This window comes from Malania oleifera, chromosome 7 (assembly GCF_029873635.1).
Source record: "Malania oleifera isolate guangnan ecotype guangnan chromosome 7, ASM2987363v1, whole genome shotgun sequence".
Lineage (NCBI taxonomy): Eukaryota > Viridiplantae > Streptophyta > Magnoliopsida > Santalales > Ximeniaceae > Malania > Malania oleifera.
In genome coordinates, this window is record NC_080423.1 from 73,740,696 (window position 1) to 73,757,462 (window position 16,767).

Below are 16,767 nucleotides of genomic sequence, written 5' to 3' on the forward strand. Positions count from 1 at the left end.
CGAATCTGAACGGATAATATTAAAATCTCCCGCCACTAACCAAGGGAAATCATCCCTCTTTACAAACTCCAAATCATTCCAAAGTTCCTGACGATCTGTTTGATGACATTTAACATATACAAAAGAAGCCAAGAAAATCTGGTCCACAGAACTTAAAATACCCGAAATAACATGATTAGACATATGTTGTAACTCAAAGTGCACTTCCTCTTCCCAAAATATCCAAATTTTACCCCCCACTGAAGCATTCGCACAAAAATTCAGAAAATTTAAAAAGTCAGCCCATTGCGACATCAGACTTTCATCAGAAAATGGCTCTGAAAGAACCAAAATAGAAGGCGAAAAATTCTTTATTAACTTATGTAAACGATTTTTCGACGTGCCTAAACCTTGCACGTTCCACACTAGAATTGTATTAATCATAAATCAAGTTTCTTTGGATGGATAATAACCCGTTGAGACTTCTTCTCACTTTGCCCATTAATATCCTTCAACTTAACAATCAGAACATGTAAATCATCATCCGAACAAAAGCCTTTGGAATTATTGGTCTCCACCTCCCTATTCGATTCACAATTATGTGGGACACACCTGGCCATGAAGGTACACTTTTGTTCCAAAATTTCTGTAACCATATTGGTAAACGTCATCAACTGATCACGCACTACTATGCCATCTTCCACTATCAGAATATCAACGTCAGGAGCACCCAAGACTGGTTCAACACTCTCCTCCCTCTGCACAATCTCATACTGATTTATATTTTGCTGCAAAGTCTCTACTTCAGGCCTCAAATCTTCAGGAACAAAGTCCCCCTTTTCCATCTCACGTTGCGGAACTGTCTCAACCACTGGCAAAATTTGTGATGTCGTTGCATCCTCTTGAGCCTGAGCCCCCTCTACAGGTTCTTTGATAATGCATGGATCTATCAATTCTCTCTGAACTTCCTTCCCTTTATCCAATTTCTTCACACGCCAAACTTCTTGTCGATTTACTTGTCTACCATATTCCGTATCCTTACTTCTATCCCCAATTTTTTGTTTCCTTTCACCCCCTCGGCATACCACCTTTGAATGCCCTTGTTTATGAAATTTCTCACAATAAAATCCTTGCTTTTCGTACCTCACTTCCTGCCAAATTTTTTGATTTGCAGAAACAACAATCGGGAAAGCATCCACTTGATCTGCCAATAAATCCACCTCCACGCACATTCTCGCACCCGTAGCCCTAGTTCGATTTAGCGTAGCATTGTCAGTTCCCAGGTATCGACCAAACCTCGTGGCTAGAATTTGTAAGTAATCAGGTCTGTACATGTGCATCGGAAAACCAGGGAGAAATAACCATTGAGGGGCCAAGGATGGTTTCTGCTTTAGGTTGAAATCCTTTGTCCATTGAAAAAGACGAAACGGAAATCCAGCCAAAATCCTTCCTTCATGAGACCATCCATGAAGAAAATCTCGTTCATTCTTCATCTGAACCAGTACGTGAAAATCATCCATGAAACTAACAGAAGGGATCTCCGAAAGGCCTCACAACTTTATGATATTCAAACGGATAACATCAATGGATGGTTTAGATCGCGAAAATTTCAGAACCAATGCAAACCTAAAATCTTCCGCCACTTTGTTCATCTCAGCCTCCGAGAATATAAAACCAATATCTTCATCAACATCAACTGGATATCTCATGGCTAGTTTGAAAGAGGAAGACAACGGTTTAACAGCATGAGAACATAATACTACATGGGCATACGACAAAGGTCCTGGACCACCTTTCGAAAGAGACCCCACTGGTGGAGGATCCCCCAAAGGGCTGGCAGGTGCCGCCATCGAATCCTAGACTGTAGGCGTCTTACTTCAACAAAAATTGAAGAGAGACATACCTGATTAAGGATGTTTCAGAGTACTGGTAGAAGAATGGCTTGCCGAATTCAATGTCCTGGAAACCCAGCAGGTGACGAAGTGGGCGACCGTGGGTGCAGCTGGTGACTCTTCTCTCTGGCGAAACGTGCACAACAGGAGGAGGCTGGGGATGTGGAGCGGGAGAGTGGCAGAGTTCAAAGTCCCCGTGGGTGTCGACTTCCCCTGGTTTTGAATTCCCTCACGTTCCCAAACTCGCCGTCGTCTCAACACCGTCATCGCGAGAGCTTCTCCTTTGCAAATCCCGGAAACGGCACAGACCACCCTCTGAGTCTCCTCTGTGAAACCCCGAATAGCACCGAGTCGCCGTCGTCGCGAGGGCTGGGGGTCCCGCCGCTTTTGTTGTGAGATCTAGAGTTCCTGAACTCGCCATCGTCTCGCCCCATCGTCGCGAGAAACTCTCCTCTACAAGTCCCAGAAAAGCCACAGACTGCCGTTTGATTCTCCTCCGCAAATCCCCGAAATGGATCCCTCACTTCTTGAAACTCGTCGTCGTCTTGACACCGTCGTCGTGAGAGCTTCTCCTTTGCAAATCCCGGAAGACGGCACAGACCACCGTCTGAGTTTCCTCTGCAAAACCCTGAATGGCACTGAGTCGCCGTCGTCACGAGGGCTGGGGGTCCTGCCGTAGTCGTCGCAAGAGCTAGGGTTTACAGTAAGCTTAGATAATTGTCCAAACTAATGAAGAAAATTTTTTGTTGAGTCAAATGTACTATACCACACCATGCCTGATAGATACCAACATCCATATACAATACTGTATGATACTCGATGCATCCTCGAGTCTTACAACATTTTACAAGTTCTAAAAACCTATAACATAACCTACAAAATCGAGCTCGTGGAGACGCTCACTCAAAAACATATCGATACCTTGACCTAGTGCTTTCTAATCTCAACTTCGATATGGACCTGAAAAGACAGTTTGTATGATAGGATGAAACACCACTCAGTAAGCGACAATTAAGCTAATAATAGTGTGTGGCTAGCATGCTTTAAGTGTTTAACAAAAACATAACATATATAATCATCGTTTCCATAATTGTAAAATACGTAACCCATTTTCATCATATGAACAACCCCATAGTATATAACAACAATTACATAAATGTACAGATATGCAGGATAGGACACACCCTCAAACTCTATACCATGTATAAATCCCCACAATCAGGGTTGACCGCCCCTACTATCTTAATATAGCCTGGGTGCACGATCAAGAGGCAAACTCACACTAAGACCGCCCTTACTGTCTCAATACAGCCTGGGTTCATATAGATCAAAAGTATGGTGCCCTCACTGGCAATAGATCCGTGCCTACACTATCAGTCCCCAGGGTTCCTAAAGCATATCGTGCAATTTAAGAAATTTAAATACTCTTTTGAAATCATTTCACAAAACACATCATTACGTGAAATCTGACCCATAGCCGTCAAATAAACTTCTTGCATTTTTACAACAGTTCCAGTATTTCACAACATCAATATCTGCCACACAGTTTTCCACATTCAAAAACAACCCGAAAGTAAATATAAACAGTTAATATCACAGTACGGGTTTTAAACAACAAAAACAACATTTCCAACCGGTGAAAAGGTCCAGAATGACAAGTACAATATTCTAAAAATATAACATTTGAATTTGACTGGTTGGTTTTGAAAAATAAAGCCGATTTACCAAACTGAGGCCCGGAAACCCTAAAACCGCCGTAACTCGATATTTAAGAGTTATTTCAACATTTCAATCGATTCATATTGTATAAATCACTGTATTAACATAACCCCCTTCCTTGCGTGTGAATCAGAGTCCGAAACGACCCGGAACTCAAGCCTTAGCTTTCCAAACCCTGAACCTAAACAGTTCAAAATATTGGAACGAAAACCCCGAAACCTAATACTTGAAGAACAACACTTCAGTATAATCTCGTATACTACAAATCTACCGAACCAAAAGCAAAACCGACCCTTACCTCAATTTCAAGAAAAAACTCGAAAATCTCCGAAATGAAATTCTGATTCGTAGAACTTGTAGAGATTCCTTCCTTGATCCATGTAGCGACGTCGGATCGTCGATTCTGGCAACACATGGCTCGGAAATCTAAGAGAGAGAGAGAGTGAAGTTTGTTTCTAGAGAGAGAGAGAGAGAGAGAGAGAGAGAGAGAATGAGAGTTTATAAAGAAAAACCTAACTTAGCCTTTAAGTAATCAAAATAAATATCTCCTCCTAGATATTTATATATAAATATCTCAAAATATCACCTTTCAAAATATCTTCTCAAAAACTCTTCCAAAATATCTCTTTATTTATTTATTTATTATACATTTTCTTTTAATCGGGTTACTACAATCTCCCCTCCTTATAAAATTTCGTCCTCGAAATTTTCCAATTGTTCCTATCACATCGTTTGAACTCTAACTACTCTGTCTCTAAGAAGAGCCAGCTGCCACCCATATAGCAGTCCCATCCCAAATTTATTACCTACCCTCACATATGGCGGAGGAATATCATGGTTACATACAATAACCTAGGAAACTCACATTACAAACTCTTCCAGAGACAATCCACATACCCTTACCATAAGAAAAAAGGGATACACTCACATATCTACATTACCTATCTAACTCTATATATCTTTGAATAGTTGAGGATACTTCTGACGTATCTTGGCCTCTAATTCCCAAGAAGCCTCCTCAACCGCGTGGTTACGCCATAGCACCTATACCAATGGTATCTCCTTGGTACGCAGCTTCCATACCTTCTGATCCAAAATTTGAACCAGTACCTCACCATAAGCTAGCGCTTCACTGATCTCTAAGGACTCATAACTGATCACGTGCAACGGATCTGGCACGTACTTCCTCAGCACCGACACATGAAACACATCATGCACTATAGATAAGGTCGGGGGTAAGGCTACTCGATAAGCAATAGGACCTATCCTCTCTAGGATCTCGAACGACCCAATGTATCGAGGGCTTAACTTGCCCTTCCTCCCGAACCTCATCACTCCTTTCATAGTAGCAACCCTCAGAAATACCATATCTCCGATATCAAATTTCAGTTCCAGTCGACGAGTATCGGCATAACTCTTCTGCCGACTCTGAGCTGATCTAATCCTTTCTCTGATAAGCTCGACCTTCTCAAAGGTCTATTGAACCAACTCTGGTCCCAAAATCTGCTGTTCGCCTACCTCATCCTAATACAACGGAGTTCGGCACCGACGACCATACAAGGCCTCATATGGTGCCATCTCAATACTGACCTGGTAACTGTTATTATAAGCAAATTCTATGAGCGGTAGATATTGGATCCAACTGTTACCGAAATCCAATATGCATGCCCACAGCATATCCTCCAAAATCTGAATCGTCCTTTCAGACCGCCTATTCGTCTGCTGGTAAAACACCATGCTGAACGTGAGCTGTGACCCCAAGGCATCTTGCAACCCCTTCCAGAACCGAGACGTGAAACGTGGGTCTTGATCTGAAATGATAGACATCGGGTCGCCATGGAGCCGTACTACCTCTTGTACGTACAACTTTGCCAACCTATTTATAGAATAGCTGACTGTGATTGGAATGAAGTGTGCCGTCTTCATCAGCTGATCCACCACCACTCAGATAGCATTCTGTTCGTGCACCGTTGAAGGCAACCTTGAAACAAAATCCATCAAGATGTGTTCCCACTTCCACTTGGGAATGTCAAGTGGTTGTAGTGGTCCTTCTGGTCTCTGATGCTCAGCCTTCACCTGCTGACATGTTAGGCATTGCCCAACAAACCCGACCACTTCCCTCTTCATATTACTCCACCATAATGATTCTTGCAAATCTCTATACATTTTTGTGCTCCCTAAATGAACAGTATAGAGAGAGCGATGAGCCTCCTCCAGAATCATCCTCTTTATCTCTGCATCGTCTGGTACACACAACTTGGTGTGGAATCTGAGAAATCCATCCTTAGAGACATTAAAGTCTGAATGTGGTTCACTCTGCAGTTTCTCCACAATCTTTACCAACTCCGCGTCGTTCAACTAAGCAGCTTTGATTCATTCTCGTAAGGTCGGCTGAACCACCAACCCGGCAACAAAAGCTTGGGGATCCCCGTCCACCAGCTCTACCCTCAATCTCTCTAGATCCATCCTGATCTGATGCTGCCCCATACTGCTGAAACTGACGCCTCCACTGACTTTCGACTCAGCGCATCAGCTATCACATTAGCTTTTCCGGGATGATAGCAAATGGTACAGTCGTAGTCTTTGATCAATTCGAGCCACCTGCGTTGCCTCATATTCAACTCCTTCTAGGTGAAGAAGTATTTGAGACTCTTATGATCGGTAAAGATCTTGAACTTCTCACCATACAGATAGTGCCGCCAGATCTTTAGAGCAAACACAACTGTTGCCAGCTCCAAATCATGCGTAGGGTAATTCTTCTCATACTCCTTTGGCTGACGAGAAGCGTACGCAACCACTTTACCTTGTTGCATCAAAACACAACCTAGTCCCTTCAGGGACGCCTCACTGTAGATCACGAAGCCACCATCCCCTAATGGAATGCTTGAGATCCCGACTGTTGCTGCTTTTGGCTCGAAGGACCGCCGAACTTCTTCCAATAACTCCAGCCGGAGCCGAATTGCGAATTCTGGGGAAAAGGCCTCTTCTTCTGACTCGCATCTCTCTCCCCCTCCTAGATGCTGGTTTCAGCCGCTATGACTCTATCCACAAGCTTGTAAAAGCCCTGGACCATCAACGCTGCCACTTGCACGCGTATAGCCTGCTTCAGGCCCCTCTCAAACATACGAACCTTCTTCAGCTCATCTGAAGCCATGTGAGGCGCAAACCGAGATAACTCCACGAACCTAGCCGCGTACTGCTGCACCGGCATCGATCCTTGAGTCAAGTGTAGGAATTCCTCAGACTTCGCCTCATGAGTGGCGATGGGGAAGTATCGTGCGAAGAACACCTCCTTGAAGGTACTCTAGGTAGTCGACACGTACCCTGGACGTTGCTCCTCGACAGCCTAGCTGATTGCCACCATCTCTTAGCCTCCCCCACCAGCTTGAGGGCGGCGTATTTAACCTTTTGTTCCTCTGTGCACTCAGACACCTCCAGTAGATCCTCCATCTCTTGTAACCAGTCCTCCACCGCAATCGGGTTCGGCCCTCCTGAAAATGCCGGCGGATTCGTTCTGGAGAACTGCTGGTACGTGCAGCCTCTATTTGCAAACATCTGATCCTACTCCCTGGAACCCCTCCTAGGTTCCTTCTTGGCCTGCCTCGCTATATTGCGGAGGAACACAGGAGCCTCAGTCTCATCCTCACTGGAGGCATCCAGGTGATTATCGCCTCCTGCCATAATCCCCTTTCCTCTGGGTTCCATCCTGTACACAGGTAAAAGCTGACTTAATCACTTCACATTTAACACAATAAATGCAAATATGGAGCAAGAAAATTAAACAACATGTATTCGAGACACCGACAACCCATACACGCTAGACCGTCTAACCTCTCATCTCGACATCCGAGTCAAGTCTCTCAACCTAGAAATGAAAGCATCGATGAATTTACCATGATTTTCCTGAAATCGTCATTCCCAGAAAAGCACAGAAGACCGTCGAAGGAACTCCCGCCTCCAAGCCTCCAGACTAAAACCCGACTAACTCTCTAACTTTATCTCATTACAGCCAATACTATGGTAATTTACTCACTGACCGTCAAAGTCTGCAGAACCTAGCAAACCTAGGCTCTGATACCACCTGTAACACCCTGGTCCCAACTTACGGCTCGGGTGTTACTGTAGTGACGTCTGCGTACTTGATATACTTCTCAACAGATATATACGCAGTGGAAAACATAAACATCCATCAAACTAATATCAAAGTTCTAATTGCCTGATAGATACATACAACTATTCCAACATCCATATACAATACTGTATGATACTCGACGCATCCTTGAGTCTTACAACATTTTACAAGTTCTGAAAACCTATAACATAACCTACAAAATCGAGCTTGTGGAGACGCTCACTCAAAAACAGATCACTACCCTACCCCAGTCCTTGCTAATCTCAACCTCGATAAGGACCTAAAAAGACAGTTTGTATGATAGGGTGAGACATCTCTCAGTAAAGGACGATTAAGCTAATAACAATGTGTGGCCAGCATGCTTTAAGTGTTTAATAAAAACATAAACATATATAATCATCGTTTCCATAATTGTAAAATACATAACCCATTTTTATCATATGAACAACCCCATAGTATATAACAACAATTACATAAAACAGATATACAGGATAGGACACACCCTCAAACTCTATACCATGTATAAATCCCCACAATCGGGGTTGACCGCCCCTACTGTCTCAATACAGCCTGGGTACATGATCAAGAGGCAAACTCGCACTAAGACCGCCCCTACTGTCTCAATACAGGTTGGGTTCATATAGATCAAAAGTATGGTGCCCTCACTGGCAACGGATCCGTGCCTACACTATCAGTCCCCAGGGTTCCTAAAGCATATCGTGCAATTAAAGTAATTTAAACACTCTTTTGAAATCATTTCAAAAAACACATTATTACGTGAAATCCAGTCCATAGCCGTCAAATAAACTTCTTGCATTTTCACAACAGTTCCAGTATTTCACAACATCAACACCTACCACACATTTTTCCACATTCGAAAATAACCCGAAAGTAAATATAAACAGTTAATATCACAGTACGGGTTTTAAACAATGAAAACAACATTTCCAACCGGTGAAAAGGTCCAGAATGACAAGTACAATATTCTAAAAATATAACATTTGAATTTGACTGGTTGGTTTTGAAAAATAGAGCCGGTTTACCGAACCGAGGCCCGGAAACCCTAAAACCGCCATAACTCGATATCTAAGAGTTATTTCAACATTTCAATCGATTCATATTGTATAAATCACTGTATTAACATAAACCCCATATTTGCGTGTGAATTAGAGTCCGAAATGACCCGGAACTCAATTCCTAACTTTTCGAACCCTGAACCTAAACGGTTCAAAACAACGGCACGAAAACCATGAAACCTAATACTCGAAGAACAACACTTCAGTATAATCTCGTATACTAGAGATCTACTGGACCAAAAGCAAAAACCGACCCTTACCTTGATTTTCAGGAAAAACTTGATATCTCCAAAAAGAAATTTTGATCCATAGAACCTGTAGAGATTCCTTTCCTGATCCACGTAGCGACGTCGGATCGTCGATTCTGGCAACACACGGCTTGGAAATCTTAGAGAGAGAGAGAGTGAAGTTCGTGTCTAGAGAGAGAGAGAGAATGAGAGTTTATAAAGAAAAACCTAACTTGGCCTTTAATCAAAATAAATATCTCCTCCAAGATATTTATATATAAATATCTCAAAATATCTCCTTTCAAAATATCTTCTCCAAAATATGTCCTCCAAAATATCTCTTTATTTATTTATTATACATACATATATATATATATATTTAATCGGGTTACTACAAAAATAAGCCTAAAAATGTGGTAGCAAGTTTAAGAAATTAAAACGAATTTTAAGAATGTAGCTAGCTTGCTAGCTAGCACCTAGTAGGTTTTTCCTTCAATAGTTTTGACCCTAAAAGATTCAGAAAAGCTTTTTGTTGAAGGAAGAAGAACTTTTTGTTAGTCGAAATCGAAAAGAAAAGAAGAAAAAGAAAGCTATATGCTCTTTTCTTTGCAAAAAGATAGGCAAAAGGAAGAAATTAAAAACAACAATGGTAATGCATAACTGGCACTGCTACACGCCCGCAAGGCTGCAACATTAAGCTCTCAGCCTGATTGTGCAACTCCCTATTTGTTGAAGCTCTCTGCTAATCTCAAAGCTCTCAGTTGGCTTTTATGTTTGTTGGAAGGAGTAGTTCTCGCTTGTTGATAGACAATTGGAGATTTGCCTATCAAGAACTCTTAAGCTCTCAGAAAGCTTTCAATTTCAAAGGAAGAGAGCTTTCAAGTTGCTCAAATGCTCTCTTGACATGATAAAACAAATCCCAAGATATGCTTGTCACTTTGCCCTAATTTTGATGCATTTGGGTAAACTAGACCAAAATTCGTGTTTATTGCAAAAGTTTGGGCCAATAAAAATTTATCTTTTATAATTTTCTTTAAAAAATCTTGGACAGGAAAAATCCATATTCCATTGCACAAGTAGGATTAGTAGGATCCCAATTAGGATTGTGATCCTAAGATCCTAAGGGTCCAGATAGGATTCTATTGGGAATTTGGGATCCTACTTGATTAAGATTCTTCTTAGGATCCGGATTGATTAGGCAAGTATGGATCATAGGATCGTAGTATTGAAAGATCTAGATTGGGATTTTGATAGCCCTATTTGTTACTGGCTTATATTATTTATTTATTTTTGGATTTTTATGAAAATTTTTATTTTGATTGTATTTTAAATTCATGATCATTTAAAAAAAAATAGAATTAAATTTTTTTTATAAAATAAATGACTTAATCCAAAAAATCTAATTTCGGATATTATAATATTCTTGCAACAAGTTGCCAAATCAACTAAAAACCATAAGACCGCAAACAGCTGAAAATTGACAAGTGACAATAGAAACAGAAACTGGTAACATTAACCAATGGGTTTTCATTATCTGTTTCTTCCAATAAACAAATGGAAATAGAAAATTGAAAACAGAAACAATACCAAACAGGCCCTAAACAAACTCTTTATTTTCTACCTTCTTAATATGAATCTTAGAAAACTAAAAAATAAGCTGTAATTTTTATAATTCTCTGGAAAATTAAAATGAAAAATGGAGAAGTGTTTTCCACAACCAAGCGGGACCTAAAGTTCCCTAAAAAATAAAATTTTTATTTGGACTGTGATACTTGAGAAAATAAACGTTGATAATGTACTTCAAAAGAGAAGAGTTAATAAGGCCTTGTTGCCTGATGTTTGTTCCCTTTGTTTGAGTGGGGAAATTTGTTCACATACTTTGGCTGTTTGAAATAAATTATTTGGTATATTTGGTGAAAATGGGGTTTGCCTTCCATATTGAAGCCTTTTTGTACTATTATTGTTTAGGGGATTTGGCAAGGGAAAGGATAGGAAAGCTTTGTGGTGGTGCACTGTTATGGCTATCATTTGATGTGTTTGGTTGGAGAGAAATGCTAGAATCTTCAAAAGTGTTGCTACTACTAAAAATTTCTTTGGAGTAGAGTGGTGTATCTTGCGTCATTGTTGGTGTTATGCTGGCAAGTGATTTTTTTGGTCATGTTTCTTTGCAAGACTTGGGGATTGGTTGGCACTGCTTCATTGAGTTGCTTTCTGTTTTTCTGTCAGCTTGTAGGTGGTTTTTCTTGTTGTCAAAGGAGATTTATTTTTTCTCCTTGTTCCCCCCCCCCCCCCCCATTTTTACTTTTTCTGTTGTATATTCTTTTCTATTCTAATACAGTTCTTTGTTTATTAAAAAAAAATAATGAAGAAAGAAAGAAATCCCATTAGCATGAAACTCAAACATGACTTCCAAATGATCATCCTTCACAATACCCAAACAAGGATGAAGAAAAGCCATCCCAACCAGTCGCTCTATGCCTGTTCATTCCAAACACTCTGTACTTTATTTTAGTGAAAAGGTCTTGCTAACCAACAAATTTGTTAAACAGAAATAAGACTCCATCCGGCATTCCAGCTCATCAATCACTGGCCTTAACTCATTCTCCTCAGAAAACAAATTGTTATAGAAGTAGTGACTTCTGCTGCAATAGTGCCTCAATCATGTTTATCCCACTATCTACCTCTCATTTCCTAATATTTTTCTTATTCCCAGGTCAACCCTATGATAGAATGAGGCATTGCAGTTGCCCTCATTACATTACTGTCCTCTCATAACTCCATTCCATCCTCTTCAGTCCCCTAAAAAATATCTACCTCTCAAGTGCAGGCAGTTTGGAGGTAAGGTAATGGATTTAATAATTCTGTATCATGTGTTTCCTTCTATTCCCTCCAAACTCCCCTTGCAATTGCATGCTATGTAAACCGTCCCAACTTGGGGATGTTAACCACCCTGCTTCCACCATTCTCTTCGATTGGAGACCTTTCCTTTGTGCCCCTCAAACTCCAAAACAGTTAAGTTTCTCTTTAACAAGAAGCTATAATTGTTTTGCATGTCATTAATGATATTCAAACATGTTTTATGACTATGTTCTTTACCTGAAAGTCATAGCATTGTGATGTTGTTAACCATGTTTCAACCTTTAATAGTTCATAGTGCTGGTCTGGCTGATTATTTGCTTTGCTTTTTGCCTGCTGATCTGTGGATGTTAACCACAGGTTAACTCTTTTCTTTGACTCAGATTCTTGAAGCACCAAACGAAGAAGAAATTTCTCTGCTTCTGGAGATATTTGGGTGATATTTTCATTCTTTCTGCTTTCTTCTCACTCATAAGCTTGTATTAACATTTTTATTTTTTGGGAAGGCTTGTATCAACTAGGAAAATTTTCTTGAGATAACTTGTACACTCTCTTATTTGAAAAAGTAATGGTAAAGAGGCTAAAATTCTACAGCGCTGAATGACATATGATTTTTTTTTGGATGACCTTGAATTCAGACTGTGCCTAACAGGAGGAAAAGATGTTCACACTGAAATATTGAGCAAGATACAAGATTTGGCCAAAGCGTTCTTGAGCTATCAGGAGGAAGTGCTGGTAAGAATCATAATTCTTTTGCATTCAGCATATATGGGTATTTTTTTCGAGGAATACATATACTGGCATGTTGTTGCTGTAATAATGCATTTAGTGAAAAGCAGAAGACATTCTCTGTTAATCGTCTGAAAAAAATTATTGAGATAAAGAAAATAAAATGCAATTCAAGCACTTGTTTTGTTAGCTTTTTCACAAACAACAATTCCGTCCTGTAGTCTATACCAAACTTGACTTAGGAACTTGTGTGAGACATTTTATTAAGGATCAATTAATCTCAAAGGTTTGGAGCTAGTTTCATGGATGCACTTGTCGCTGCGTGTGAGATGGAGCTAGGATGTTTTTTAGGTGGGAGGAAATAATCTTGCTCTGGGAATATGTTTATAAGGTATTATTTGTTGCTATCAGTAAATATATGAAATCTCAATATCTTAAAATCATGTACCTTTGCTCAACTGCAGAAACCCTGATGCAATACGAGCTTCGAGGCCTGTGATCCAAATTTATCATGTTTGGCTTTTTTAGGGGTTTTGAGCAACCTTATAATTAATTATTTTTCAGAATTTTTCATATTCTCGCATGAATTTTGTACTAGGATTTTATGAGGTAACAATCTTGTAGATTATGTAGGGCATTTATGGATTAAAGATTTTAAGATTATATGCTGTTTTAATTTTTAGGGATTTTGCATTCATTCCTAGAGATTGTTTGCTTATGGGATTTGATAATTATTTCCAAGAGGTTGTTTCCTTTTAGCAATGTTTTACAAGGTTCAATTGAGGCTCACGTCAACGCAAGGCATATCTAAAATGCCTCGAGGCTCAGTCTAAAATACCGAATCCCGAAAAGGCTATTGCAATACATTGTGAGGCTTACACAATTGTATGAAAGGCATGCCTTTTGCACCATTTTAGTTGAGGCTTACATATTTTGGGTGTGTGATTCTCAAGTTAGATTTGGCTAGAAAAATTTAGTCCATACTTATACGAAAGGAATGTGGCAATATGAGTTGATTTTTAAAACTTTTGAATGTCAACCATTCCAAAATAACTGAGTCGCGTCTTAAGTCTTGAAATTAATTTTGCCACAAGGAGAAGAAGCCTAAGGTCCCACTAGGTGGGGTCGGCTACATGAATCCTTTTCTATCAATTCACCCGATCAAGCGCGTTTTCCTCTATTAGAGTAAGGGAAAAAAAAATATTAATTTGCAAATTGTATTGTATTGTATTTTATTTTATTTTATATCATATTTGTGATTTTCTTAGTTTTTTCTTTGTTTTAAAAATACATATGTAATTTATCTGCATATTCTTATTTAAAAATAAAATTCTCAAAAGGCTTACACCTTAATTGCCTCTTGAGGGTTAAAATGCCTCGCTTTTTAAAACATTGCCCTTTGGTATTTGGAGAAAGCCTATATAAAGGCTTCATGTATAACCATGACGGCACATCTGAATATTGAGAATTGAACTCTAAATTGAGTCTTGCTTTGGTTTTGCTTTCTCTTTATTTTCTCATTTATTTTCTGTTACCTTCTTTCCTTTTTCTCTTAATTTTCTATCATTTGATTGCTGATTCTCTGCTGCCAATCACTCCTGCATCAAACCCCTACAAGTTGGTAGCCTAAACTCTCATGATTTGCATCCAATGTGATGCTAAGTGGTTATGCAGACACGCACACAATTGCAGGTAGCAATCCTTTCTCCAGTTCAATAATTCAAATCTTCAAAATCTAAAGCCAACTTGATGTACAAAAGGAAGTGAAACAATTGATGGGACCTTATTAGAGGCTGATTAAGAAGAACTAGGTTAAGGAGTTGTTAAATTTCAGCACACTAGGGTGTCCTCGGGCCACAAGGCTCCCCGCTTTGTGAAAGGGGAGGGTCGTCACAGTGTGCGTAGCTTTACCCCTGCTTGTATGCAAAGAGGCTGTTTCCTTGGACTTGAGTCCATGACCAACCGGTCAAAAAGGAGCAAACTTACAGTTGATTGAAGGTGCGCCCTCAAATTTGAGCCCAATAGAGTTATGTTTATGTCTCTTTGGGGGGGGGGGGGGGGGGAGGGAGTGTTTAATTTTTATGGCTATATTAATTTATTTGACTTTTAGTTTCCTATTTATGCTAGTAGGCTGTATTGTTGTAGGTGGTTATTGTGAATTTAAATTGAGAAGTTAATATGTGTTCCTGGTTTGTACATCCCTCCTCTCTTCTCTATCTCTCTCTCTTTTCTTCTCTGTGGTTGCTGCATCATTTAGCATGTGTTTCCCCACTTTTATCTCCTTCCTCCTCTTGTATTCTCTCTCTCTCTCTCTCTCTCCTTCTCTTGATGCTGCATTATTTCCACTTACCACCCACTCGGCTTTACTTTCAATTTTTCTTCCTCTTCCTTCAAATTTCAGTCTCCTGCAAATTGTCAAAATTTAAAAACTTTAATAAGTGAAAAAAAAAAAAAAAAACATTTGCAACTGTTGCAGTTTTTGTTTTTTTTTGTCATATTCTCAAAGCAGCATCATACATAATATAGTAATATGCAGCACTCCCACCATCAGACACCCTACCTTCCGCTTCTTTTCCTAGTGCCACCATAAACTCCACCTTCTGCTTGTTTTCCTAGTTGCTCATCCTGATGCAAATTTCAGGAGATACAGCCGGCCATTAGAATCCCACCCATCAATCTCCAAAGCCACCAAAATATTGTTGGTGGAAGCTGCTGAGAAATGCCACACGCACCTCACGCACTAACTGCTGCAAGTGGAGTGCGAAGAAGTTTCAATCCACCCCCCCCCAAAACCTTCTTTTTCTGCCTCCTATTCCATATCTGACAAAGCCCTTTCTTTTGCGCAAGGCCTGATCCATTAAAAAAACCCCATTTGAAAAAAATTGTAAAGAGAAATGCCAGTTCCCATCTCCTTAACATTTTCTTCAGCTAGGTCCATTCTCCTCTCTCTTATAAATAGCCCAGCCCAAATGAAAAAAAAAAAAAAAAAAAAATTGACCTAGGCCCTCATCTTTATTTGCAAGCCTAATTCAAAAATAAACCTAGCCCATTTTCCATAACAATGTCAGCCCCCCCCCACCCCCCCCCCCTTTTTTTTTTTTTTTTTCCTTTACTAGCCAAATCAAGTCATTCTTCATACTGCTACATTTTTACTCATCATTTACCACATAACTCACCTCCTACAGCTATGTCATCGACACATCAGAAGACTGGCAACATAATAGTGCCATGCCAACGGACCAGGCAAATCAGCTTATTGTTCCAGACAGTGAATCACCTCTGACTCGTGGTTTAACTTGAAGCACAGCTGCCACAAGAAAAGGGATACATGCAGCAACATGGGGATAAATTATTGAAAAAGGGAATAGATTTTGTCGTACTTTGGGCACAATATCGAGCTGTTTCACATATTTCTTTATGGTGGAGAAAATGTTTGTAAAATCATCATTGATGGAAGATGCGGTGTGAATTTTGTTTACTAGAAATGTGCAACTTGTATGAAGCTTCATCCCAAATCCATCCACAGCCTTATGACATATTTTGGGCTGATAACATGACTTTACATGTCTATGAAAGGTATTCAGTTCCTATCCATATGGGCGACTATTTTGATAATGTTTGGGGTGATCCCCGTGAATATTGGCCTTATGATCCTTTGTTATCCTTGGTTGGATGACTTGATTGTGACTCCAGGGCACGAGGATACGTATATCTCACTATAATGGTAAGACTATTTTGAAATCCCCCTACCAACCAAGCAAGAAAAAAAATCCAGCAATATTGATTATGTCAGAGTTGCTCAACTTGAAGACAGTAGAAGCAACAGCATGCATGTGCTTAAAGACATCCAGACTCTTCAAAATATCCCTGTTCTGGAGTTTGTCATCCTGCTGTGTTTATTGATGCCAGTTCTCAATTCAACTCTTTTCTTTCTCTGGTGCTACCAACAGAACAAGATTTCATACATCACTGGAGCACCTGCTTTCGAAGAGTCAAAGTTCATTGCTTCTTGTATTCAATCCTCCAACATTTCGAAACTTGAGGCCAGTTTTTTTCCAATTGAGGGAGACTTGATGTAGTTCAAGAATCTGGACAATGGATGCACCAATGTTGGCGGCTGATTAAAAAGAATAGAATTAAGGAATTGATGGATTTCA

At 39.9% G+C, this 16,767-nt stretch overlaps 1 protein-coding gene across 2 annotated transcripts in view; it reads left to right on the plus strand.

Moving 5' to 3' along the window:
- The window catches only part of LOC131160514 (uncharacterized), a 124,064-nt gene that overhangs the window by 26,013 nt on the left and 81,284 nt on the right, over positions 1 to 16,767 (plus strand). For both annotated transcript variants that reach the window (XM_058116285.1, XM_058116284.1), the window contains exons 4-5: positions 12,265 to 12,317; positions 12,520 to 12,616. In XM_058116285.1, coding sequence (XP_057972268.1) covers positions 12,265 to 12,317; positions 12,520 to 12,616 — 150 coding nt within the window. The remainder of the gene's footprint in view (positions 1 to 12,264; positions 12,318 to 12,519; positions 12,617 to 16,767) is intronic.